Genomic DNA, 24400 nt, shown 5'->3' with positions numbered 1-24400 from the left:
CCTGCCTCCCCCATCAGACTGGGAAGCCCCCCAGGACTGCACCTTGCGCTCCAGCCCACAGGCGCGGGCTCGGCCGGGTGGAGGGCTGGCCGAATGACACTTCCCAGCCGGGCCTTGGTCCCCCACCTCCCCCGGGAATGCTATGCAATGAGTCTGCTCACCACCCAGCAGAGGTGCTGTCAGCCTGCAGCATCCTCCATTAGCCCGAGGAGGTAGCGTCCCCTCGCCCCAGCCAGAACCCCCAGGCTCCCCTGGGGGCGGCCGGCCCAGTGCCAGCCCCCAGCTGCCCCTCCCGCTGTTGAGGGGGCTCTGCGGAGTCAAGGTGTCGGGCGTGAGAGAGTTTCCTGCACGCTTTCGACCCAAGTCCAAGTGGGGGCAGAGGTCGGCAGGGTCCTGTGGGATCAGGCGCTTATCCGACGGCCTGTCAGTCAGGTCTCGAGGGTCACGCTGCTCCCACAAATGTGCCCAGAGCACCAGCCCATCCACCAGCCCTGCGGGCAGAGGCTAGAGGGACGCCGCCCTGGTGCTGGCCACGGGGTCCCCAGGCTCCCGGCCCCCAGCACTGAGGTGAGCAGAGCACTGTGTGCTCAGAGGGAGGCAACTCCTAACAGCTGCTCCTGACCAGACTCCGTCACCGCCGGGCGTCAGGGGCGTGTCCAATGGGGGCAGGTGTCCCCGGCCCCGCCACAGACCCTGTGATGAAATGGGGCGTCATCCGCTCTCCCCTAGGCCTTCGGGAGACAGGAAGCTAAAGTCAATGACAGCCAAGCTCTTAGGTGAACAGGCTGAGGGGGCCTCAGGAAGGGTCAGTGCCTACTGGACAAGCCTGGGACAGGGGGAGGGTCGTCCCCTGGGGCACAAGACAGCACCTGTCCCTGCAGGGAGCCACATCACTGATGTCCTTGTCCGAGGCACACACCGCCCTCTGCCAGCAAGCGCCTGCCTGACCGCTCCCTGTTCCTCAGGGGTCCGCCAGCCACCTCCCACCTGCCCAAAGCTTGCCTGGGGCCCAAGGCTGGGCAGGTGCCTCCTCTGGGCTCCCAGGGGTCCCTGCACCTCTGGGTCCCACAGGGGGGGCCTGCCTGCTTACGTGGCACTCATGTTCACTGGGGGGACCTACAGCTCACCATGTACCCAACACCAGTGCGGTGCCCAGCGCGGGGCTGGCTCCGAAGGGCCGAGCTCAGCCAGCCAGTGACCCAAGCCTGCTCCGGGCTGCAGTGCGGGAGCCTCGCACCTCGGGTGGCCTGCCTGGGGGCCAGACACACACTTCCTCAGCGGCCTCAAGAAACGAGCTGGGCACTGGAAGCCTGAGGCCCAGGCTCGGCCCCACGTGGGACCTGACGAGCCCTGGACGCCCTGGGCCTCAGGCTCTCTACCACACGAGAAAGTGGGGGCCGAACATGATACAGAACTTGCACCCCCATGCCAGCCCCCCTGCTCAGGCCCTGAGCTCAACCTCCAGGGGTGCACAGACCTGCTGTCCCTCATGGGGAGCGGGGACAGCTGCGGGAGACGGGGCTTCCACCCAGGTCACCCTCTCCCTGCAGCCTCTGGGAGGAGACCCTGCAGGACCGTGTGGCCCAGCCAAGGTTTCAGTTTCTAAACAAGAAACACTCCGGACTGAGGAGCAAAAAAAAAAAGAAAAAGAAAAAGAATTTGGCTTAAAACGGCAGCCACCACTAGAGGGCGATCAGGAGCTGCTGAGGAGAAGACACACACGCCAGCCACACACGGACCACCGGAGCAGCCACGGAGAAGGGAACAGACCACGAGACCCCAACCCCACGGGCCCAGCCCCTACACCAGCGCGGATGCCAGTGCACCAGAGAGTCCACGCAGAGCACAGGAGTCACCAAACCCACAGACGGGGAAACTGAGGCCTCCGGCGGGGCGAAGCAAGGGCTGGGACCCAGGTCTGGCTGCACCGCCTGACAACTGGGCGCCCTCCAGGGCGAGACCTTTGTGCTCCCCCCGCCCCCACCCCTGACCAACACCGTCAGTGAGATGGGCTCCCACGCCCAAGGCCAGAGGCCCGCGGTGGGAGGCCCACTGCTCCCGGGGCCCGGCTCTGCAGGAGGAGCAGAGTGCAGCTGACCCCAGGGTCCGGCAGGCTTGGGGACCTCGGATGGCCTCTGGAGTTCCCTGCCCCCTGGTCAGCGCCGTCTCCACCAGGGCCTCCTCGGTTGTGCCCTTACCGGACCACGGGAACACAGCCCCCAGCCACGGGTGCACCCACCGTCCAGGCGCCCACCTCCAGCCCCGCCCTCACTGGCCACCTGCCTCTGCCTGGCTCCCTGGAGCCACAGGCCAGTCGCTACAACCAGGAAGAGGATTGGAGCAACACCTGTCCCCCCCAGGGCTGGAGGCCGCCCGTGTGCAGGGCCAAGGCTGTGTCTTCTGCGCTCCCAGAGCCTGGCGTGCAGCAGGCACTCAGGAAGAGCTGCTTGAGGGAAATCACCGGCCCACCGTGCGGCATCAGGGAGTGAGCGCCCCGTTGCCAGAGGTATTCAAGGGGCCGGCAGCTGCCGGGACGCTGCGAGCCCTGTGCTCCGGGAGCAGGGGCCCCACGGCGCCTACCTTCGCGCTTCATGCCCATGGCCAGGCACTTCTGGTAGCGGCAGTACTGGCAGCGGTTGCGCTGGCGCTTGTCGATGAGGCAGTCCTTGTTGTCCCGGCAGGTGTAGGTCAGGTCCTTGCGCACCGTCCGCTTGAAGAAGCCCTTGCAGCCCTCGCAGCTGTACACGCCGTAGTGCTTGCCTGCGGGCGGGCGGGCAGACCGTGAGCTCCAGCACCCGCCGCCGGGCTCCACACCCCGGGCTCCGGGGCTGAGGCGAGTGCCTGGCCCCGCAGGGGCCCGCCGTGTCGTCATCTGAGCTGGTGGCCCGGGAGGGGACAGCAGTCCTCCCTGGGGGGCTGTCGGGGTTCAGAGGTGGACGAGAGGGGCCCTTCGCCCACAGCTCAGCCCGGAGAGGCTCAGCCTACACTGCTGTCCACTCCACCATCATTGCCAATGGCAGCTGCCTCCCCTCCGCAGCCTCCGCCCCCCACCCCGCCCCACGTGAGAACAAGGGAAGTTCCAGGTGGCCCCTCGCTGGCTGGCCGACTCCTGCATCCCCGTGGCCTACCTGAGGAGCGGTCCCCGCAGATGGCACAGATGTGCTTGGTGAAGGACGCCATGTTCCCTGAGGGGTGGGCGGGGACCTTGAGGACGCCATTGATGCCCAGTGGGGGCTTGATGTCCTCGGTGCTGCTGACGGGGTTCATGGGCGAGCTGAGCTAAAGAGAGAACAGCGGGCTCAGCCCTGACAGGGGCAGCAAACCCAGAAGCACGTGTCGGTGCCCCCCACGGCCCTGCAGCAAGGAAGGCGCTGCCACGGCCCTGCTTTACAGAGACAGAAACTGAGACCTGCCTGCCCCGGGCCACAGCAGGGGGACAGCAGCGGGGCCCACCCCCATGCAGCGCCAGCTGGGCGCCCTGCCCCTGTGCCCAGCCCGGCTGGCGGGAGCTGCCTTGCCCTCGGGGCCCCACCCTCCCACAGCCAGCCCAGGCTTCAGGAGGGGACCCCACAAAGCCCTGCCCCTCACCCACCTAAAGAAGAACCGCCTTCCCTTATTGGGCACCCCTTCCACAGGACAGTGTGAACCCCATGGCCCTCCCGGTGAGCAGGTGCCTTGGGGACCCCGACACACCGAGGGACAGTAATGCCTGGTCACAGCGAAGAGGGAGGAGGGAGGAGGGAGGAGGGCTGGGGCTGGGCCCACCCAGAGGCCACACTGCCTGGGCCTCGGGGCGGAGGCCAGGCAGGATCTCCGATCACGTGTCTCCAGGGAGAGGGACCCAGAGACACCCCTTGGGCATCCGCTGAGAGGGACACCATCCCCTCGCTACACGGCGGCCTGACGCCGCACCAGAGGCAGCGTGGGAAACTCACCGGTCACCCTGGCAACAGCTGCCGAGGCTGCAATGACACAGCAGTTTTAGTTCCGCTGTGTCCGCCCCCAGCTCTGCCGTCAGCACCAAGGGCCAGAGGTGCTTCCCGCTGCTCCCCACAGGCCAGCCTGCCTCCCCAGCGCCAGGAGCCCGACCGGGTGGCCTGTGCTCCCCCCCGAACCCCCACTTCTGCAAACCCCCGGCAAAGGCGGAAGCCGGGTGGTGCAGATGTCTCTGGGGACAGGCAGCAGCCGCAGCTGCTGCCCCCTGGTAGCCCCCGCCCCTCCCGCACACAGGAACCTGCCCCCTTCCTTCCCCTCGGCCCCACTCCCAGCCCCTTTCTCACGGGACCGGACGAGCCCGGAGCCCAGAGCACCACGCACACGCAGCAGAACCCCCCCCCCACCCCCCCACCAACGGCCTTGCACAGGCCTCCTGCCTGGAGCCCTTCTGCCAGCCCCAGCCGCTCCGGGTCCTCCCTCTCCCACCCAGGGGCTCTGGGTGGCTCTGTGAGGACACGAGACTCGGGTGGGTTGCAGGGAGGCCAGGAGGCCAGCTGACCGCTTGGGCTGTTGGGGTACAGGAGCCCAGGTGGGACGAGGTGTCCCAGGCCCCCCGCAGGGCAGTCCAGTGTGGCCGGAGACCCCACTGGGCACTGTCTGCAGGGGCAGGGGCGTGCCCCAGGTGACAGAGGGGCTGCATGCTCCGGCCCCTGGCAGCATGGGGACCCTCCCTCGGGGGGAGCCCGTGGGTAGTGCCCAGTTCACTGCAGAAGGAAAACAGGCCCCAAGAGAGCTTGCCGGAGCCCCTGGGTGCCCACCCGCACATCTGCACAGCTGGCCGCCGCTCAGCCTCCCAACCTGCGGCTGCCATCCCCTATGTGACATGGGGGAGCCGCCACTCTGAGCCTGAGGCCCCTGGTGTGCAAAACTGGGTGTGAGGCGGGACCCCCGCCACCCAGCGCAGCTGCATCAGCCTGGCGGCCCCACGGCCCAGAACACGAGCGTTTCCTCTCTCTGTGGCTGCCCAAACCATGCAGGGCAGGGAGGGGGCTTCCTGCCCTGTCTCCCAGGCCCCCAGGTGCAGGCCTGGGGACCGGGGCCTGCTCTGGGTAGACTGAGGCGGTGGCATGGAGGAAGGCTGGCAGAGCAGCAGGCAGGACAGATGGGCAGGTCAGCTGCGTCAGCGCCAAGGCCACACTGGCTCCTAGGCGGGCACCGCCCTCCCGGCTGCCGGTGCCCCAGGGGCGACAGGGCTGGGCCACTCTGCTTCTCATCTCAACTGCTACAGAGTCCCCACCCGGGCCACCAGGGTAGGCCTACTCAGGCCAGCCGGCTACCCTACCCCCGCCTCAGCTCCTGACCTCACGCCGGGCCCACAGCCCCCAGAACAGAGCAGGAGCAGGCCTGCCCACCTGCAGGGATGCGGCCCTGCAGCCCATCTCCTGGGAGACCCAGGGCACCCCCAGCCTGTGGCTGTAGGCTGGAGGCTCCACGGTGCAGCCAGGGTGGGGGCCCAGCCCGTTTCCCCTTTCACATCCTTGGCATTGATTTCGGTTCCCGCCGGAGCCTGGGGGACTCACTGAAACCACCACCCTCCTCACCAGCACCCCCACCCCGGGGTCCCCTGCCCGTCTCTCCCAGCTTTCTCCTCCACACCCACCACGCCCTTCCTTCCCGAGCGCACGGCAGGCCCCACCGCTGCCCACGTGGGGGAGGCCCTCACCCGTGGCCAACTGGACTGGGAGGCTCTGGGTCCGCCAAGCCCCGAGAGCAGGCAGGCCCTGGGCTGCTGTAATGCACACTTGGCCACCTGTGGACGCCAAGTCGCCGAGGCCTCACGGCCACGGTGCCCAGAGCAAGGAGCAGGCGGGGCCAGCCACTCTGCTGGGCCTGGGCAGGCCCTGCACCAGGGAGGCCCTGCTGGCTGGCCAGTCTGGACACTGAGGTGCCCACACAGGCCAGGCGCTGTGGGCAAGCTCTGCGGTGCGGCAGGGACACTCCCTGGGCCCCGCGTGGGTGAAGCTCCCAGACCAGGGCAGAGACGCAGGGCAGCTGCAGAGAGCAGTCTGGCTCTGCCCAGGCCCCCACACACCCACTGCCCTGCAAAGCAGGGTCCCACAGGTTGGACACCAGGATGGGGTGGCCCTCCTGGCCTGGCCGTGCTCAGCGGAGGGCCAGAACCTCCCAACCTCAGCAGAAGACAGGGGACCTCGCTGGTTTCAGCAACCCTGACTTCGAGGTGGTGGCTTTGGAGCGGGGCAGGGGGGAGGGGAGGACACACCCTCCTCGAGCTCCTCTCACACCCCCATGAAGATGGGGGACCCCTGGTTTCCAAGACGGGCTGCAGAAGTGGGGAAGCCAAACTCAGCTCGCAGGGAAGGCGCGATGGGGACAGGGGTGAGACAGGGGGCTAGGGACCAGGCCAGAGGGCAAAGGGCAAACACGGGCTCAGACCACGGCAGGCCGAGCACAGCCCCTAGAAAAGGACAGAGGAACCGGCAGCAGCTGAGTGTCAGTGAGCAACTGGGCCGCAGAGGCTGCGCCCTGCCCCGCCCCCTCCAGCCCAACCCCACCCAGACCCCCGTGCCCACCTGAAGGGGCCTGGGCCCTCCTCAAACAGGCAGCCTGCACTCAGCACGCATCCGTGGGTGCCAGGGCCCCAGCTGGGTGCAGAGACCAGCAGAGAGAGGAGTGGAGCCGAGCCTGAGTCCCCCGACCCAGTGCTGCCCTGCACCCGCCCCGGCCCCTGCCCCTAGGTGACCTAACAGTGCCAGGGCACCTGGCACCCAGGGTCCGAGGGCATCCCTACCACCCTCGGGCAGGCACCCTAGGGCCCAGCCCCCGCACAGCCCCACTGCGGCCTCCGCTCGAGGCACCCAGTGCAGGCGGCAGTCTGTGACCAGCAAGGAGCTCACGGGCTTGGAGAGCCGGCAGATGCCCACCTCTGCCGGGTCCCGGTCTTCGTCTGCCCTTTCGCTGCTCACACCGTGCAGCCAGCAAGAGGGGGTGGGGTGGCCACACTAAAAATAGCCCGGCCAGGCCCGGGAAGGCGGCCGGGCCTCCCTCCTGCCAACACTTTGGGCCTTCTGCCTGCTTCTGAAAGGCCAGGGGCAGGGAGGCTGACAGGGTCGCCGTGGAAGAGCCGGTGAGATTCTCCATCCCAGCCTACAGAGGCCCCGCAGACAACGGGCAGTGGGCTGGCTCCACACCCCAACAGTGCCCCCACCCTCCTGGGCCAGGAGGGGCAGCTGCCCCGGAGGTGGCGGGGGTCCACAGAACACACCGCTGCACAGGGGAGCCGCACTCTGCGCCCACCCGTGGCACGCTGGCCCGTCAGGCCCCACGGCGGCAGGGCCCTGAAATCCCACTGTGGGACCGTCCTCCACCGGGGGTCGCCCAGCTGAACTGGGACTGGGGCAGGGAAAGCAGGAAGGACAGCAGGACCCTGAGAGGGCTTGCCGCCGGGGGGGGGGGGGGGGGGGGGGGGGGCAGGCCGGCGGTCTCCCGGCCGCCCAGCACATATTCGGCCAGACCCCGGCTCAAACCCGAGCCAAGGCTGCCTCTTGAGGCTTTGCTTCCAGAGACAAGGGGCGGACCTGACAACATCTGCCTCCGCGGGCCGTGGCAACGCAGACATCCTACAGGTGACACCCAGGCCCCACCCTGCCCCAGCCCCCACTTACCTGGGGGCTGCCGGTGCCAAAGCCCAGGGCAGGTGTGGTGGGCACAGACATGGAGTGGGGACCCATGGGGGAGCTGATGACTGAGAAGGGCGGGCCCATGCCGTTGATGGGGGAGCTCAGGGTGCTGATGGGTGAGTGCAGCTGGCCCGGGGAGCCGAGCGAGGAGCCGATGCCGGGCCCCAGGGAGGGGTGCAGCGAGGGAGCGGCCATGGACCCACGCCCCGTGGGGGGGCTGAGGGACGAGGAGTTCACCTGGGTGGAGAAGTCTGCAAGACAAGAACGCACATCAGGGCGGTCAGGGACCCGCACGAGGGTCGGCCTGCGGAACCCCCTGCCCTGGGCAGGCACTTCAGGGGGTCACAGAATGAGGGAACCGGCCCCGGGCAAGGCCCCAGGCGCCCCAACCCAGTGGCTCCCGTGACACAGGCCAGGCCAGCAGGCTGCCCAAGTTCCCTCCAAGGCACCCCGGGCCTGGCCACCCAGAAAGCCCAGTGGCCCAGAGTGCCGGCCCCTCTGCCCATAGAGTCAGGGGCTCAGAGTGAGGTGTGGGGAAATCATAAGTATAGGAAGGCCGACGTTGTCAACGGAGTCCCTGTTCCCAGCGAAGACGCAGCAACACTGGGGAGAGGTGGGGACAGAGCCGTCACTGCAGTTCACAGCAGGGGGACCAAGGACCTGGGTTCTCACACTTGCCCTGGCAGGGCGTGGCCAGCACCGGGCGGGAGGGGGGCGGCGGAGCAGTGCTCCCTCTCCCAGGTCTGTGGCCTTAACCATCCAGCCGTACTGTGTGGGCCTGAGGACCCCCGGACACTCGGCCTCCTGGCGCCTGGGAGAGACACATGCTTGCCATGTGCCCAGGCCGGGAGGCCTGCAGCCTCGGGCAGGGAGCTTCCAGGTGGGCCTCGTGGATGGGCCCACCCCAGCTGTGTGCCAGCCCTGGGTCAGGCAGCCTGCAGAGGCTGCGGGGAGGGGCTGGGGCCTCCCACACCCCAGCCTTTCATCTGAGGGGTTTCAAAGCCCCCAAGAGCGAGCCAGCAATCACTAGACGTCCCCCCATCCCACCCCAGAGGACTCAGCAAGCAGAGCTCCCCCAGCAGAGTGCCCTCAGCTGGTGAACCAGCAACCTGTGGGCCCAGGCAGGCCGCTGCGCAGGAGCCTGGCGGGGTGCTCTGGACAAGCACGGCCTCCCCAGGCCTCAGCCTTCCCACCTGCACAGTGGCTCTCGGGCCCCCCAGCCTGCCCTGTAGCAACCGCGCCTGCTTCTGAAGAGTCTGTCCGGACCCCCGCCCACACACACCCTGGGCTGGGTGCACACACCCCTGGCTGCACCCCTCACAGCCACGCAACCAGCCAACGCCCTGGGAAGATGCTGACCCGACTCCCCAAACCTCAGAGCAGCCGTGCAGGCATGGGGCCTGAGCCCTGGGCCCACGTCCCGTGTGCCTCGTCCCCAAGTCGTCTTGTCGGCACTGGGCACCTGTGCACACCGAGGCTCAGGGGACACACGTCCTCACGCTTGCACACCCCACTCCCAAGCAGCGTGTCCACCTCCAGCCAAAGCCCCAGCTCTCCCCGCAGGGCCTTCCGACGCATGCACGGAGCTGCTGGGCACCCTCGCAGCAGGGCGGCCCCCCAGGAACACGAGAGGCTCTGCCACTCCGGCAGCACCCCCTCCTCCAGCAGCATCTACCAGAGTCCACCGCACCCCAGAGCTCTGGGACGCCACCTTCAAGCCGGGGCTGGGGCCTGCCTGCCAGCCCGGTCCGACCCCACCAGCAAACGAGCCTCGTCTGATCTGCCTGAAACCCTCGCTGTTTACAGAGGGTTCACCGCTCACCCACGCAGTAAGCCGCATCATTGACCTGGGAGACCAAAGCTGAAGGAACTCCAGAGCCCGGCAGCGGTGGCAGCACTTACTGGCAAAGACCGGCAGCACGGATCAGCCCTGTTGGTCACTGAACCCCCTGGACGAGGGCGGACAGGCGGGAACTGGTGCCCCGGACGGCTGCCTCGAGAGTCTGTGCAGCACCCTCGTGTCCTTGGTCTCACCCTGACAGGCAGGGAAACTGAGGCACCGGGAAGGCACGCACCTAGAAATCTGCAGCGGCCCCCAGGCCGGGCAACCACGGTCGCGTCCCAGGCCCGGGCTGGACACTCAGTGTGCCCACCTCACCGGCCTGCAACCCCCGAGCCAGCCCCGCCCCTGCCCAAGCCTCCACTCTCCGTCTGCACAGACAGGCAGGCTCGCGCTCTGCAGACGCAGGCCAGGCTGGCCCGCCCCTCCGCAGGTTCCACAAGCACCCTGCAGACGCCGAGGGGCAAGGGAGAGGGAGACGAGGTGGACTTTGCGACGCCCACAACGCCCACGCTGCAGACATCACCAGAGCCCAAGCTGAGGGGCAGAGGCAACCGCTGGAGTTTCTGGGAAGAGGCTGGACCTGGCGGTGGGACGGTGTCCCCACCCCAGGAGCACATCTGTCTGGAAGCCTGAGGGCCTGGCTGCCCCAGGGGGCCACCCACCTTCTTCCCAGCCTGTGGGACCGAGATGGGCCAAGAGAGAGAAGTCAGTCCTGGGTTCTCGCAGCTTCCCCACCTCTCTCCACCCTCTGCGGGGGGGAATCCGGGGGCGGGGTTCTGCCAGCCTCTGAACTGGGGGCTACAGTGATGCCAGAAGGGCCCTGGCCGCTGGGAGGGGCCTCTATGCTGGCCAGACATGCCCGCCGGGGAGCGTCCACCTGGGGAGGAGCCTTCCAGACACCATGCAGGGCCTTGGAGGTCCAGATGGGCAGGCAGGGCCTGAGCTGCCCGGTGGTTTGTTTGCTGCTCCAGGGCAGGAAGGGGAGGGGGAAGCAGGAGAAAGCTTGGCCGGAAGGAAGGAGGGAGGGAGGCGACTGCCAGCGGCCAGGCTGCACCCCAAAGCTCCCCCAACCCCCCATGAGGCACGGTCCACACCCAGCCCAAGTCTCAGCCACGAGGAGGGAGCCAATGGGATGGAGGGGAAGCCGAGCAGGAGAGGAGAGCTGGCTCAGGGAGGGGCTCTGGGAGAAAGAGGGGACTGTGGGAGCTGCCCATCCCCCCACCACGGGGGGGGGGGGCTGGCTCCTCAGGTGCGCCCCCATCCTTTGCATCCCAGGGTCAAGGGTGCAGAAATTGCTTCCAACAGGCTGCCTGTGAGCCCCTGGGGGGCCCGAGTTGCAACAGGAGGGCCAACCCCCCAGTGCCTGCCTTGCAGAGCCCCCGCTGCCCCCAGGTGCTGCCTGGGGGCTTCCTGTTTATGCAGACCTGCCACACAGACACTCTGCCCAGCCTGGGTGACAATGGGCAGGGTGTGCTTTCCGGAGTCTTCTGGAGAGAGACACTTGGGCTCAGGAGGGAATGTCGGAAAAGACAAAAGTGCCCGAACAGCCACGTCCAGCGTCCACGCACCGCAGGCCTCGCCCCGGCCCTCGCCTGGCCCTGCCCACGGACAAGCAGGCCCTAGTGAGGCTGGGTGAGGAGACATTCTTCTGAAACAGTCATCCGGGGGCTTGCAGGGAGCTTGTCACCACACCCCCGTCTGCAGACCCAGCGTCGGAGCCAGCTGACACACAGCCCTCCCCACCCAAGAGGGGCAGAGGGGCCTCTGAGGGAGGGCAAGACCCAACTGCCAAATCGGGGGCCATCAGAGCCTGGGCCCCACTGGGCCCCGAGCCCCAGCACCTAACATCCTGTGCACCTGCCACAGCCCCTGAGACCATCGGCCATCGGTGGGGCTTGGGGCCAGGAGGCCAGAGAGGGGCCCTGTCCAGGCAGAGGAGTGCCCTGGCCACCCCAACATGACGAGGGGACCTCCCCGAGCTGCTGGGTTCAGTCAAGGAAGGCAGCATGGAAGAGGTGGTAGGCAGAACTTTCTTGGCACTAAAAGTACCTCAGGCCACAAAATTGCCTCTGAGGTGCAAAGTACCTAGAGGCCGGAAACGGAAGCCACGAGGCAGAGACGGAAAGGCCTGGAAGGATCAGCGCCCTGAGCAGGTGCAGAGGTGCTCCCAGCCCGAGTCTGAGCGCTAAGCGTAGTGGAGTCAAAGCGCAGAAGGCTCTCGGTCACGGAGAGGGGCAGGGCTATGTGTGCGTGGCGGTGAGCTCCCCGTGGCGGGGGCATGCACGCAGCAACTACAGCCACCTCTCAGGACGGGCGGAGCAGGTGGCCCCTGAGGTCCCTCTGAAAGGGAAGAACAGGCCCACTGACCAAAATGCCTGAGCTGTGCGGCTCCCTCCAGAACACCCCACCGCCCCCGGACCCTCCCAGACCCCACGGCAGGAAGTCGGGGAACCCCCACCCGCTCCCTTCCTGCCTCTGCCTGGCAAGCGGGGGAGGAGGAGTGGCAGGAAATGCCAGCCTCATGCAGCCAAAGAGGGGGGGCGGTGAGCCCCAGACTCAGCCCCTCCCAGGCAGGCAGGGAACCCCGGGTTCTTGGAAAGGGGATCACAGTACCCCCCCAACCCTCTTGCTGTGCAGGAGCGGGAGGGCAGCGGGGTCTGAGCAGACCACGGCCAGGGCAGACGAGGACACAGCTCCTCTGAGCAGGGGCAGGACAGGTCCAAAGCAAGGAGCAGGCTCCCTGGAGCCTTCAAGGAGGTAGAAAAGGAGTGCCCAGGAGGGGACGGGCACAAAGGGGTAGGGAGACCCCTCAGTGAGCCAGCACCCAAGAGACAAGGGCAGACTCCGAACACAAGGCCGACCCTCCACCCCCGCACGCGGCACCCTCCTGGTGCTACCCCAGCACGGAAACCCTGCCGCGAGGCGCTTCCCGGGACGCCCACCGCCAGCCTCCGCCTTCCGGAAGGACTGCTTCCCCTGCCACCCAGAGGAGGGAGAAGTGGCAGCCCAGTGGGGACTGCGGTGGGACCACGGCGCGTCGGGGTTTGGGAGAGGCTGAGAGCGGTCGGAGCAGGGGGGGCCAGCAGCGCCCCCTGCCCCGAGGGGCCTTCAGAGCCGGGGTGGGGGCAGACATGCCTCGACCTCCAGGTGCTGGTGGCCCTGGTAAGGATGGGCTCCAAGCCACGTCTCACCGGGGGCCCCAGGGCCCCCACTCCCTGGCCTCAGTGTTCCCTCCTGTGAATGGGCCTGTCCCCAAGAGGCTGCCGACTGACCCAGGCGCCCCCACCCCGGCAGGTGGATTTCCACACCTGCTTCCGCCCGCCCGCCCCGCGAAATGGGGCCCGTCCTCTCCAGCCCCACAGCCCGGCTCGCCCATTGCCTCCAGCCCAGTGCCAGGCTGTGGCTCAGGTGGCTCGGCTGATATTTCAGCTCCTCTGGGGTCACCCTGCCCTTTGTCCCATCGATGGCCCCGGCCTGCCCCCAAGAGCCCGGGGCCCTCAAGCAGGGTCAGCTGGGAGCAGTTGGGCAGCTGGCAGGGCCAGGACCCCACGAGAGTCCAGGGTGGCCCAGACCCAATCTGGTCCCAGAGGAGAGAGTTGGGGGGAGGGTATAGTGAACCAAGACCCACCTCTCCTTCCTCCCTGCCCCCCACCTGCCCACAGGAAGAGGCTCTAAGAAATTTCAGCCCCTGGACACCCCACAGGGGCTCCCCTGCCACCCCCCCACCACAGAGACCACCAGCTGGCCTCTCCAAGTGCTGCTTTCCAGCACTGCCCGCCTGGGCCCTAAGCCGCAGAAAGGGATGGCAGGGGCCAGGGAGGGAAAGGCAGGCCAGGTGCCTAAGGCCAAAGGACACGCAGGGTGAGTGAGACAGACGCTGCTCCCAGGCCGGCTCCAAGGCCACACGGGGCCCTGGAGCAACCAGGGGCCGCAGACCCAGGCAGACCAAGGCTCTGCCCAGGGCTTGAGAAGGGTCAGGTGCCCCCCAGAGTGCCCATGGCACGACCCCGGGTGAGAGCCCCTGGGGGACCCCAGGTGTGAGTGGGACCAGGTCAGGCCCTGCCCTCCCATGTGGCTGCCACCCATAAGCTCAGGGCCCGGAGTCCTTCTGAGCACAAGACCTCAGGGAATGCCAACCCCCCCACCCCCCGCTCCACTCACCGACCCCTGGCCAAGTCAAGGAAGGCTGGCACCAAGAACAGCTCTCTCGCCCTGAACTTGCCCCTCAGCCCTGCCCCACCAAACCGGGAGGCCTCAATGGCAGGGACCGGTCCAGCTCCCCCTGGGAACCCCCGCGGCCCCCTAAACAGGATCGGGTGGCTCAGAGCAGCAGCCTGGGAAATGTAGGGAAGTGAGGGGGCGTGAAGTGAAGGCGAGGGGCTGGGGGTGCTACCTGAGGCCTGTGGTCCCCGACACCGGAGAGCGTGTAGCAGAGAGGATGGAGGACCAGGAGCTGGCCCTCACCCCCCGCTGAGGGAAACAGACGAAAAGGGAACGAGGAACACGGTCTTCAACCTAGATCCGCCGGGCCCCTGCCCGGGCCCTCGTCCGAGCACCCCGTGACCTACAGGGGCATGGGGGCAAGGCACGGGGACTCACACAGCTGGACCTCCTGGCGGCAGCCATGAGACACCAACCCAAAGGCCTTTGGTCCTCACCAATGCCTCTCAAGGTGACGGGTCCCAGCAGCCCCAGAGGGGCTAACCAGGGAAACAGCTTTCCGTAAGTCAGAGGAGGCAGGTGTCTGCACCGGCACCCGGGAGCCCTCAGAGACAAACACACCTGTGCCATGGCCCTCGCCATCACCACCATCATCATCCTCACCATCACCATCATCCTCACCATCATCACCATCACCACCATCACTACCATCTTCATCCTCACCATCATCCTCACCATCGTCTTCACCACTATCACCACCATCATCCCCACCACCACCACCATCATCCTCACCATCCTCACCCTCACCCTCACCATCCTCACCACCACCACCATCATCCTCACCCTCACCCTCACCATCCTCACCATCACCATCCTCACTATCACCACCACCACCACCATCATCCTCACCATCCTCACCCTCACCCTCACCATCCTCACCATCACCATCATCATCCTCACCATCACCACCACCACCACCATCATCCTCACCATCCTCACCATCATCCTCACCATCCTCACCATCACCATCATCATCCTCACCATCACCACCACCACCACCATCATCCTCACCCTCACCCTCACCATCCTCACCATCACCATCACCATCCTCGCCATCACCATCATCACCATCATCACTGTCGCCATCATCGTCCTCACCACCTAGCAGCCCCTGCCCTGCCCCACAGCACAGACCAAACACCAAAGCCCAAGGGGGCCAATGGCGACACCAAACGGGTTTGCCCAGAGTGGCACAGGACCAGCTCTGGGTTCTGCCAGCCAAACCGCTCAGGCCAAGGCTGTGAGGTGCCAGGGGAGGAAGAGAAAACGGTGCCCAGGACGACAGCCGCCCTCCCCCAGCCCACTCATACAACCCTGGGACGCTGCGGTCGTGCCTGGTGGCGGCAGGTGCGGCTGGAGCCCAGCCTCAGTGGGGGAAGTGGGGGCACAGCCAGGAGGAAGGGGTGGCCGGCAGCAGCTCCCTAAGACCAGTCACCCAGGGCCCGGGAGCTGTTCAGGAAAGAGTTGGGAGGCCTGGCGCTCGACTCACCGAGGGCTGGGCCCTGGGCCTCTGCAGGAGGCAGTCCCACCCCAGGCCCACCCTCCCCACCAAGCCCCCAGGCCAAAGGGGCTAGGGCCGCAGTCAGCCAGATGCAGCTGCCCCACCTTCCCCTCCATGGCCTGCAGTGGGTGCCGTCAGGGCCCACCCAGCTGCCAGAACTACCCAGGGGCACCCAGGCGCTGAACGGCACACTTAGCCTGGGGGCACTGCTCCAGCCACCATGGGACAGACACAGGGCCGGTCCCGAAGCTGTTCACACCTCAGAGAGCCAAGCCAAGGAGGACAGAGGCGCAGGACAAGGACGTGCACTGACCAGGCACCACGGAGGCTCCCGCCAGAGCCCACCCCCTGCCTGTGTCACACCCCTTCGCCAGGCCACCCGATGCTGCCGGGGAAGCATGCAGGGCACTCCCAGCCTCAGGACCACAGCCGCCTCCAGCTCCAGCGGTCCTGCGTGCTGCCCCGGAAGCACCGGCCCCCTCCTTCCCCGCCTTCTCCCCCGGGACTCCAGGGATTCCCAGACCTCAGGGCAGGGCCCATCAGTCAGGAGAAGCCAGGTGCCCAGAGGCAGAGCCCCTGACGAGGACCAGCAGGCTGGCCTGTCCCCAGAAGCCTTGGCAGGGGAGGTGGGGGGCAGAACCAGCAGTGATTGGGCCGGGGCCACGGGACTCGGGCACATCTCACGAGCTTGGCCCAAGGCCTGGCACCCACTGCGCACCATTTCTCCAGCCACCCGGTGGGCAGGAACCTCCCAGGAGGCCTGTCCTCGGGGCACAGGCAGGGGTCAAGGCCCTCGCCTGGGGCCCCCAAACCTGAAGACAGACCTTCCGTGGCAGTTCCAAGGTAGTCCCCCACCCCAGATAGCTGGGGGATGACCAGGATTCAGGTGGCCTTGCCGAGGGGGCCCACCCACCCATCCCAGGGACCGGGAGGACAACGGCCCGCGTGGCCAGCACCAGGGGGGATGTCGGGAAAGCAGTGACAGGCAGCGCCGAGCTCAAGCCCCAACCAGCAATGCTCCCACGTAGCTGGTTTCCAGAAAGGAGCCCCCAGCAGGGGTGCCACCTGGGGGAGGCAGGCAGAGGGACACCCACCCAGAACAATGCCAAGGGGCCCCAGACAGGCCCCGCACAGCCGTCCTGCCCCCCAGGTGCAGCGGGCAGACCACCCTGATCTGCTGCGGGACAGCTGGGCCAGGCCCCCTGCTCAGTGGCCCAACAGGTGCTGCCATGGGGCAGGGGACAATGGCCAATGCCCCGGCCCACGCAGGTCCCAGGGGTGGAGGCGCAGGCGCTAGAAGGGGGCGACAAATGGGATGGGCCAGAAGGCAGCTGGGACGCAGCTGCGGTCAACGGGCACGCAGAGCAGTCTCCACTCTGCCGGGCGGGTCCCTGTAGGTGGGGCCGCCCCGCACGGCAGCCACTGCGGGTAGGAGGGCTCCCGGGGGACAGAGGCTCCAGGCGCAAAGGTGTGGCAAGCACTGGGGACCAGTCCACACCATCCACACAGTCCCCATCCGTCGGGCCCGCGTGCGTCACAGAAGCTCTGTCCCAAAGTCCCTGTAGGCGGGGCCGTGATCGAAGAAAGGGGCTCTGGGAGGGAGGGCGATTCCCCGGCAAGACAGGACCCACCCACCCCAGCTTTCTGCCCCCGGGGCGACCCACGCTTCACCCTGACAAAGAGCCCCCCTACGGCCAGCTGGAGTGGCCAGGCACGGACACCCAGGGCCCAGCAGCAGTGACCACCGCAGGGACGACGGGGGTGCAGGGGGACGAGAGCACGCTCACCTCTCCGAGGCCAGGCAGGGCCTCCGGGGCACAGCAGCCTCCCTCCAGGCAGGCCCCCCAAGCAGCCCCCAGACGCCTCCCGGGTGCCCGCCCAGACAGCGCAGGAGGGTGGGCGGGGCAGGGGGAATTCCTGGTGAAACCCCGACCGGCCCACAGCAGTCTGCAGGGCGGGGAGGCCCCCCCAAGCCTGCAGGCCGGCCGAGGCGGTTTCTCTCGCACAGGAAAAGCAGCGATTCTCGTTTCATTCTGAGCTGTGCTGCTCTCGCTGGCTGGGAGGTGCGCCGCCACCCGCCGCTCTGTCGCGGAACGCCTGTGCCTTCCGCCGCGCCAGCTGCTTCTCTCTGACTCCCTCTCAGGGCACCCTCCGCGGGCTCCGGGAGCGACCTTGCACACTGGGAGGCTGAGGCTCAGCCGCACCCCGGCCCCCTGCGGGGAGCAGGGGCGCCGAGCCAGGTGGCCTGCCAGTCGGAGCCCTCCAGAACGGTTAGGGAGCGGGGCCACTCTGGGCACAGCTCCCCGGGGCCCACATGGGCGGCCTTCCGGAGACGCCCCCAAGTCCTCCCACTGCCCACTGAGCACGGCCATCCCGAGGATGAGTGTGGATGCTCGGTGGCCCAGGGCCAAGCACAGCGTGGGACACAGCACCTGCTGGGCTCCCAATGGCAGGCACACAGGGCTTTCTCAGAGCCCCACCGCAGGGCGAACGAGCCCTGGACCACACGGCGCCCACCCCTCGGTGGAGACTGGCTCTCCCACACACAATGACTCGGCCAGCAGCACCAGCCTGGTGCCCGGCGTGCGTGGGGGCCGGGCTGGCAGGGCCTCTGCAGACCGGAGACAGGGCCTCACCCGTGAGACAGACCGAGATGGGGCCCGCCCAGATGGGGCTTCCCCGCCACCACCGTGGCATGGGCACCACCCCTCGCAGGGGCCAGGGCCCGCGTGGTGCCCGCCCAGACCAGCCGGCGGCCAGCCCCCTCCCCAGCCAGCCCGCCAGCCCCACTGCACCCACACCTGCCTTCTCCCAGCTCTGCCCCACACACCGCCCCACCCTGCTGAAGGCCCTGCCGGCTCGCGGCGCTCTGGGGAGACCCGCCCCCCTACCCGTGCAAGGCGGCCTCCGAGCCCTCGCTGCCATGTCCCCACTAGGCCAGCTCAGCCTGCACCCACCATGCTGACATGACCGATACCCGACCTCCCCCCCAGCCACCCCTGGGGACCCGTGACAGGCCAGGCTCTGCCCTCCACTCCCCCCTCCAGGTGGCTGGCGAGGGCAGGAACAGGCGGAGGAAGGCCCCGCGGCCAGGGTGCATGTGCAGACCCAGAGCCTCCACCCGTCCTCACGCAGCATCGGGCCATGTCCCGAGTCTCCGACCCACGGCCGCAGCCGTGACACACCTGGGGGTGGCGGCCAGGCTGCCGTGGGACCTGCTGCCTGCCCTGTGGACGTGAGGTGGACAGGCGCCCCGACAGGTGCCCGAGAGCCCAGGATGGGTCTGTGCCGAGCACCACAGCAGCACCAGGCCGAGCCACCCAGCCCACGGGGCCTCCAGGCAGAAGGGGGGCAGCCACGCTGCTGGAGAACCGGGGAGAGCCACACAGCAATGCCGCCCGGGGACGCCCACAGTCTCCCTTGTGCCAATGACCCCAAGTGGCCACAGCCGGCTCAGCACAGCCGTCCCCTCCACTGGCCACTTGGGAGGACGGTCACTGCTGGAACCTCCCACACCTCCATGCTGCACCTCCAAAGCCTCGGCCCCCCTCCGAGCACACCGGGCCCTTCACCAGCCACCGTGGGCCTCTGCCCCAGCAGACCCCGCCACAGCACCCGTTCCTGGCCCTCTAAGCCCTGCCACCGTCCACATCTCTGGGTCCCACAAGCACCCCTGTGGGGCAAGGCCAGGGTCAACGTGGGGGAGGGATCTGGGAAAAGCACGTTGCTGCTACTGGCCTCAGGGTCGGGTGCAGACGCTTCCACGAAGGGCGCGCAGCAGGCCTATTTCAACATCCAGGGCACGGCGGGCAGGGGCTGGTGTCCACCACCGCTTGTGGCAGGGCCACCGCCTGGGCGACCACACCCCTGCCCCGGGGAGGGGGCAGCACGGAGGCCCAGGAAACAGGCCAGGAGGGCCACAGCCTCCAGCTCTCTCACCCTCCTGACAGAGATGCCCTTTGACATCGGACAGAGCGAAGGGGGGACCCAGAAACTTGCCTCCGAGGCGTCAAACCCACTCAGTTCCCAGCACCCGCCCTGTCCAAGGAGTAGCAGCCCCCGGAGTGGGAAGACGCGGTCCCGCCGGACACCTGGGGTGCCCTGCGCACCTGGCCTCACCAGCACTCGGCTGTCACCTGATGGTCACAGGACGGCCACACTCCAGCCTCACTCCACCGAGCGCAACACCCTCGCCGATCCAGACCCGGTCGGCGGCGGGTAGGGGCGCGGGAAGACCCCGGAAGCTCGTGAGAGCGCCTGGCATGCAGCCTCACACGTGGGACTCTCAGGGGACGTCCTTGCTCACAGCCGGTGCTGGGAGCCCGCACACGGCGCTAACGTGCTGCCCTGGGCCGCCCCCGGAGGACACACCCAAGCGGAACACCCAGCAGCCACTCGAGTGTTCCAGGCAGGGAGACCCAGAGGCCTGCACACACGTCCTGCGTGCGGCCGGGGCGACGCTACCTGGTCACCCGGGAGGGTGGCTGGCGCTCGGCACACCTGCAGCGCACCGAGCGTGCCCGGCCCAGCCCCAGAGGGCCCGAGATGACCCCGACACACACAGCGCGTGCACACACACACACAGAGATGCACACACAGGCGCACGGCAGGGCCTGCAGCCCAGGACGCGTTCTGTGTAAAGCAATCACACGGGATCACAACCCTCCGTTACGTCGAGAATCTGGTCTGGAAACTTCCCTTTCCGCACCCGTTTCACAGAAAAGGAAATCCGAGCCGAGAGCTGAAGAGGACCGTCAGGGTCATGGGGGGTGGGGGAGACAGGGACACTCTCGGGGACCCAACTCCCCGCCTGAACCCAGGTCTGAGTTCCCTGCTTTGGGGGTGGCCAGCCTCCAAGAGCCTGGGGCTCGCTGACCCGGCCCTGCGGCCGGCCTCCCGAGCTCAAATCAAGGACGGCAGAGCCCAGCCGAGAAGCCCAGCACGGGCTCCGGGTCACTGCCCACCAGGGCTGGCCGCAGGACAGCGTGCAGGGCCACACACCCTGGGCGCCTCTCCCTTGAACTTCCACCCGAGCACAGGAAAGGGCGCACCACGGGTGGGCGTCCATCAAGACAGCGCAGTGCCCAGCAGGTGTCCTCTTATTTCAGGTTCCAGCTCCAAACCTGGCAGTTCCCAAAGGCTGCCCTGTCCCCCACGGTCCACATGGCGCACGGGAGGCCGGACATGGCCCCTCCACGGAGACGCCAGCCGGGAGCCCTGGATGTGAAGGGCCAACCACTTGACAAATTGCAAAGGAATTGTAAGAGCCCTGGAAGAGTGAGGGGGCCCAAGCTGCCACCCGGCTGGGCCAGGTCTTGTGTGACTCCCTCCCTTGAGCGGCTGTGTGGCCCGGGGGAAGCCGCTTCACACCTCTGAGCCCCCATACCCCCCAGAACCTGGGCCCAGAAGAGCACATCCCCACCGGGGGCTCCCTGGGAAGATGCGTGAGCGAACCCCTGAGCCCTGGCATAGGGTGCTACAGAAACCAAGCAGAGAGGAACGGAATGAGCTGCTGGGACAGGTAGGGATGGGCAGGGACGAGTGTGCACAGACAGCGCGGGCCTCCCATCAGCACAGCCTGGGACCAGTTGGGACCCCGGCCTCTCCCCACTGCACATACGGGCCTCCCCCACACCCTCCCACTCCACTGCAGGGAGCCGAACCAAGACCCAGGGTCATGCCAGCTCCTCGCTGTCCACCCGTCCCCCTGGCCCAGGCCGCCTCCAGGACGCCCCAGCCTCCCGCAGCTCCCTCGCAGATGCTGCAGGCGCCAGCCCCAGGGGGTGGCCAGCCCGCCACCCCTCCAGTTAGACTCGCCCCACCACCACAGCCTCGGTGTCCACCTCTGCAAAGGGGAATGAGCTGGGACCCAGAAGGGCCCAGCAGAGCATCAAGGCGAAGAGAGGAAAGCCAGCCGCTACCCATCCCCACTCGGCACCCGCTGGCCTGGGTGCCCAGGGCAGCCCAGAGCCCCCAGGTCCCAGCCTCGGGCTGTGAGCAAGCATCAGCACACACAGGAGACACCCTGGGACAGCCCGGCACCCAGCGTGCTCAGCGGCAGTGACGGGAGTCAGGAGGGCGCACTCCGAGGAGACGTCCAGTGCCCAGCACCTGCCGTGAGCTCCACACCCCGCAGGCAGGTCATGGGCTCCCTCCCAGGCCAAGCTGCCCCTGGTGCCCAGCAGACCTGGCCCTCACCTGCCAGCCACCTACGGTCTCCCGCCCGCCAGGCCAGGCCACCTCCCGAAAGAGAGGCCAGGAGGTGCAGCCTCATGGCAAGGGCGGGCGAGAGGTCCCACCACGGGGATGAAGCCATCAGTCCCCGGCCCCCAGGCTCGGGGTCCCGCAGCCTCCGGCGATGCAGCGTGGCGGCCCGGCGAGTGGCAGGAGCCTGCGAGGACGGAGGCCCAGGAGGGCAGGCGTCTCCTCGAGGCGTCCGGGAGCTCACCAGGCACGAGTGCACTCACACTGGCCCAGCGGCCGAGTTCCCCTTTCCCAGGGCCCGCCTGGCCTGCCACCCTCACCCAGACACCTGTGACCGCAGGCCGCTCCCATTGGCCGAAGCCAAGAGTTTCTTGGAAGAGGACAGGGACCCCGGTGCGTTTCCTCAATCTGCACACGACAGTCCCGGCCTGCAGACAGCGCAGCGGCAGGGCCACCGCCCACCAGGGCCTGGGGCGGGTGGAAAGGGCGAAGCCCAGCCGGCAGGCAGACCTGCGTCTATGTGCTCCCCACCGCCGGGCAGCTGCCTGGCGGGCCCCTCGCCCCTCTGCATGCGGGCGTGGAGATGGAACAGCCAGGGCACACCGCCCCCCAGCCCCCGACAGTGCCTGCTGGGTCACGAAATGTCCTGTGCTCGGCTTGGCCTGGCCTAGGGCGGGGTGGCAGCCCTGGGAGAAGCCCAAGTGGCACTCTTGGGGGCTCAGGTGCCCTCCGTGCCCAGAGCCCAGAGTGCCAGCACGAGCACCCTGCAGGGGACACTGCCGAGGCGCAGGCCCGGAGGCTGGGACTCCAGGACAGGAGACGGGCTCCCAGGCCTAGCGGGGCAGAGGGCAGGCACAGCCATGCCCACAGCCCGGGGAGCCAGGCCTGGGCAGGGCCGGACGGGCCACAGGCGGGGCTGTACCTCAGATGGGCTCCGCAGGAAGCGTGGAGGGAAGGGGGCCGTCGGGCTCCTGCCTGCCCTCCAGCCACACAACGGCATCATTCTTCAGGGACACAAAATGCCTTTTGTGGCCCATCAGCCAAATGGCTGTGCCCACGGAGTGGGCACCAGGGCTACTGCACACAGCTTCAGCCCTGCCTGCCCCTGGCCGTCACATGGGGGGTCCTCAGTCCCCACCCCCAGGCTGCCTGCCCGGGCCACGGGGGCCGGGGCTGCACACACACACCTACCACCCACCGCTGATGCTGGGGCCCAGCCGCTGAGACGGCTGCCCAAGGACCTGGAAGCCCTGCTGCCCACCACAGCCCTGGCGCCGGCCGTGGGCACCAGTGAGGCTGGGCAGGGGGGGCTCGTGCTCCTGCAGGACCCCAAGAGAAGGGCCAGTGACCTCACACCTGGGCTGACCACACTGACAGCCCAGCAGCAGCCCTGCCTTGGCCCCTCCGCCAGTGACCCTGGCCCCAGGCCACCCTAGGGCAGCCCACAGCTGACGCCCGTCTGCGCACACTGCCACCTGAAACCCCACTCCACAGGGGCCTCCCGCCCCATGGCGCCCCGCCGCACTCCTCACGGCCCACACTCTCCAGAAAACACGCCAGGGTGAGGTTCGAGGCTGATGTGGAAAGGCCCCGGGGCAACACTGCGCAGCAGAGAGGTTGGGACCCCCAGCTCTGGGGGAGAGGGGCAGGTGGTAGGTCACCTCCTGAGTTATCTGCTCGGGTTTGTGCCATGGGCAGGTACTATCTCCATGACGACGATACAGACACCACTCCCCCGCCCACAGTGGCCTGATTTTAGGGAGACGCAGGCCAGGCAGTCCTGGGGCTACCACGGCCCCTCCTCCGTGTTGGCGAGGATCCCTCACTCAGGCCTCCCTGCCTCCTGCGCCATCAGGCTCAGGGCCTGGACCGCACCTGGATTAGCCAGCGGGGGCAGGGGCGTGGCGCAGTCCTGCCTGGAGGGGAGCCTGGCCCGGCCCACTGCATCCTCACCCAGATCAAGTCCCAGCTTTGCTCCCAAGAAGCAGGCTGTGCCCACTCAGCTGTGGCCGGTGGTCAACGTGACCCGCAGGCCACACTCGGCTGCCCCAGGCCCTGGCGAGCCAGGAGTGGGGGGCTTCCTCTGGGACCCTCTCGGCCCTCGCCCCTGGTCACTGGTGCCAGACAGGCCCCTCTCCTGGAAGCCGACTCCTGCCGTCGGCAGCCAGCCGGGAGGAGGGGTGCGCCCTGAGCCACACAGCGGGCAGCCGAGTCCAGAATTGTGGGGCCACACTCTGCCAACACAGAGCTCGTCCCAATCAGCCGCCCGGCTCTCAGCTCACAACAGCCCCCGGGCCCCCCAACACCACCCGACCCTGCAGGTCCTACGTCACACCGTCCCACCCCACCACGGCTCGTCACTGATGGGCAGACCCCATCTGTGGGCCCTCTTGCCACCCCCCCCCCCCACTTGCCTGCCAGGGACCAGAGGGGCTGAAGAGCCGGCCTAGGAGACCAGGCACAGGGCCATCCCCCCGCCTGGGTGGTGAAGGCTGGACACACGTCCCCACCGCGGCCCACCTGTGTGCTGACAGCTGGGAGGCCTCTCACAGGACCCGGGGCTCAGAAGGCCAGCCTCCGCCATGCCCACCTGCGCCCACACAGACACCACGCCCGTGTCGGTCACACAGCCTAGAGTCTGAGCTGAGGGAGGCCAGGTCCCTCCAGACCCCCGAGGGGTCTCATGGGCCGGGCCCCGCCCTGGGCAGGCCCAGCCAAGGGGGCCCAAAGAGCTGGCACTGGCCAAGGGCATGACAGGAGCTGAGCAGAACGTGCCACCCCCGGGCGGGCAGAAAAGTGGGGGGCCGGAGTGGGGGTGTGGGCAGCAGGGGGCTGGACCAGCTCAGACCAGCCCATGGGCCTGTCCCTCCCCTGCGGACACCCAGGGGCATGGGTGGCTAGAGGGCGGCTGTGGCAGGGACGCTCACGCCATGGAAACTGGAAAGCAGCGCACACCGGAGGCAGGGCCCCCACCGCCAGGACGGCGCATTCCCAGGC

At 68.1% G+C, this 24400-nt stretch overlaps 1 protein-coding gene across 4 annotated transcripts in view; it reads right to left on the bottom strand.

Moving 5' to 3' along the window:
- The window catches only part of RXRA (retinoid X receptor alpha), a 77369-nt gene that overhangs the window by 8724 nt on the left and 44245 nt on the right, over window positions 1-24400 (bottom strand). For all 4 annotated transcript variants that reach the window (XM_053919079.1, XM_053919075.2, XM_053919072.2 and 1 more), the window contains exons 2-4: window positions 7620-7885; window positions 3129-3279; window positions 2581-2760 (exon numbers count right to left, since the gene is read on the bottom strand). In XM_053919079.1, coding sequence (XP_053775054.1) covers window positions 2581-2760; window positions 3129-3279; window positions 7620-7885 — 597 coding nt within the window. The remainder of the gene's footprint in view (window positions 1-2580; window positions 2761-3128; window positions 3280-7619; window positions 7886-24400) is intronic.

Source organism: Desmodus rotundus, chromosome 1, assembly GCF_022682495.2.
Source record: "Desmodus rotundus isolate HL8 chromosome 1, HLdesRot8A.1, whole genome shotgun sequence".
In the NCBI taxonomy this organism is placed as follows: Eukaryota; Metazoa; Chordata; class Mammalia; order Chiroptera; family Phyllostomidae; genus Desmodus; species Desmodus rotundus.
This window is presented reverse-complemented; position numbering and strand designations above follow the sequence as displayed.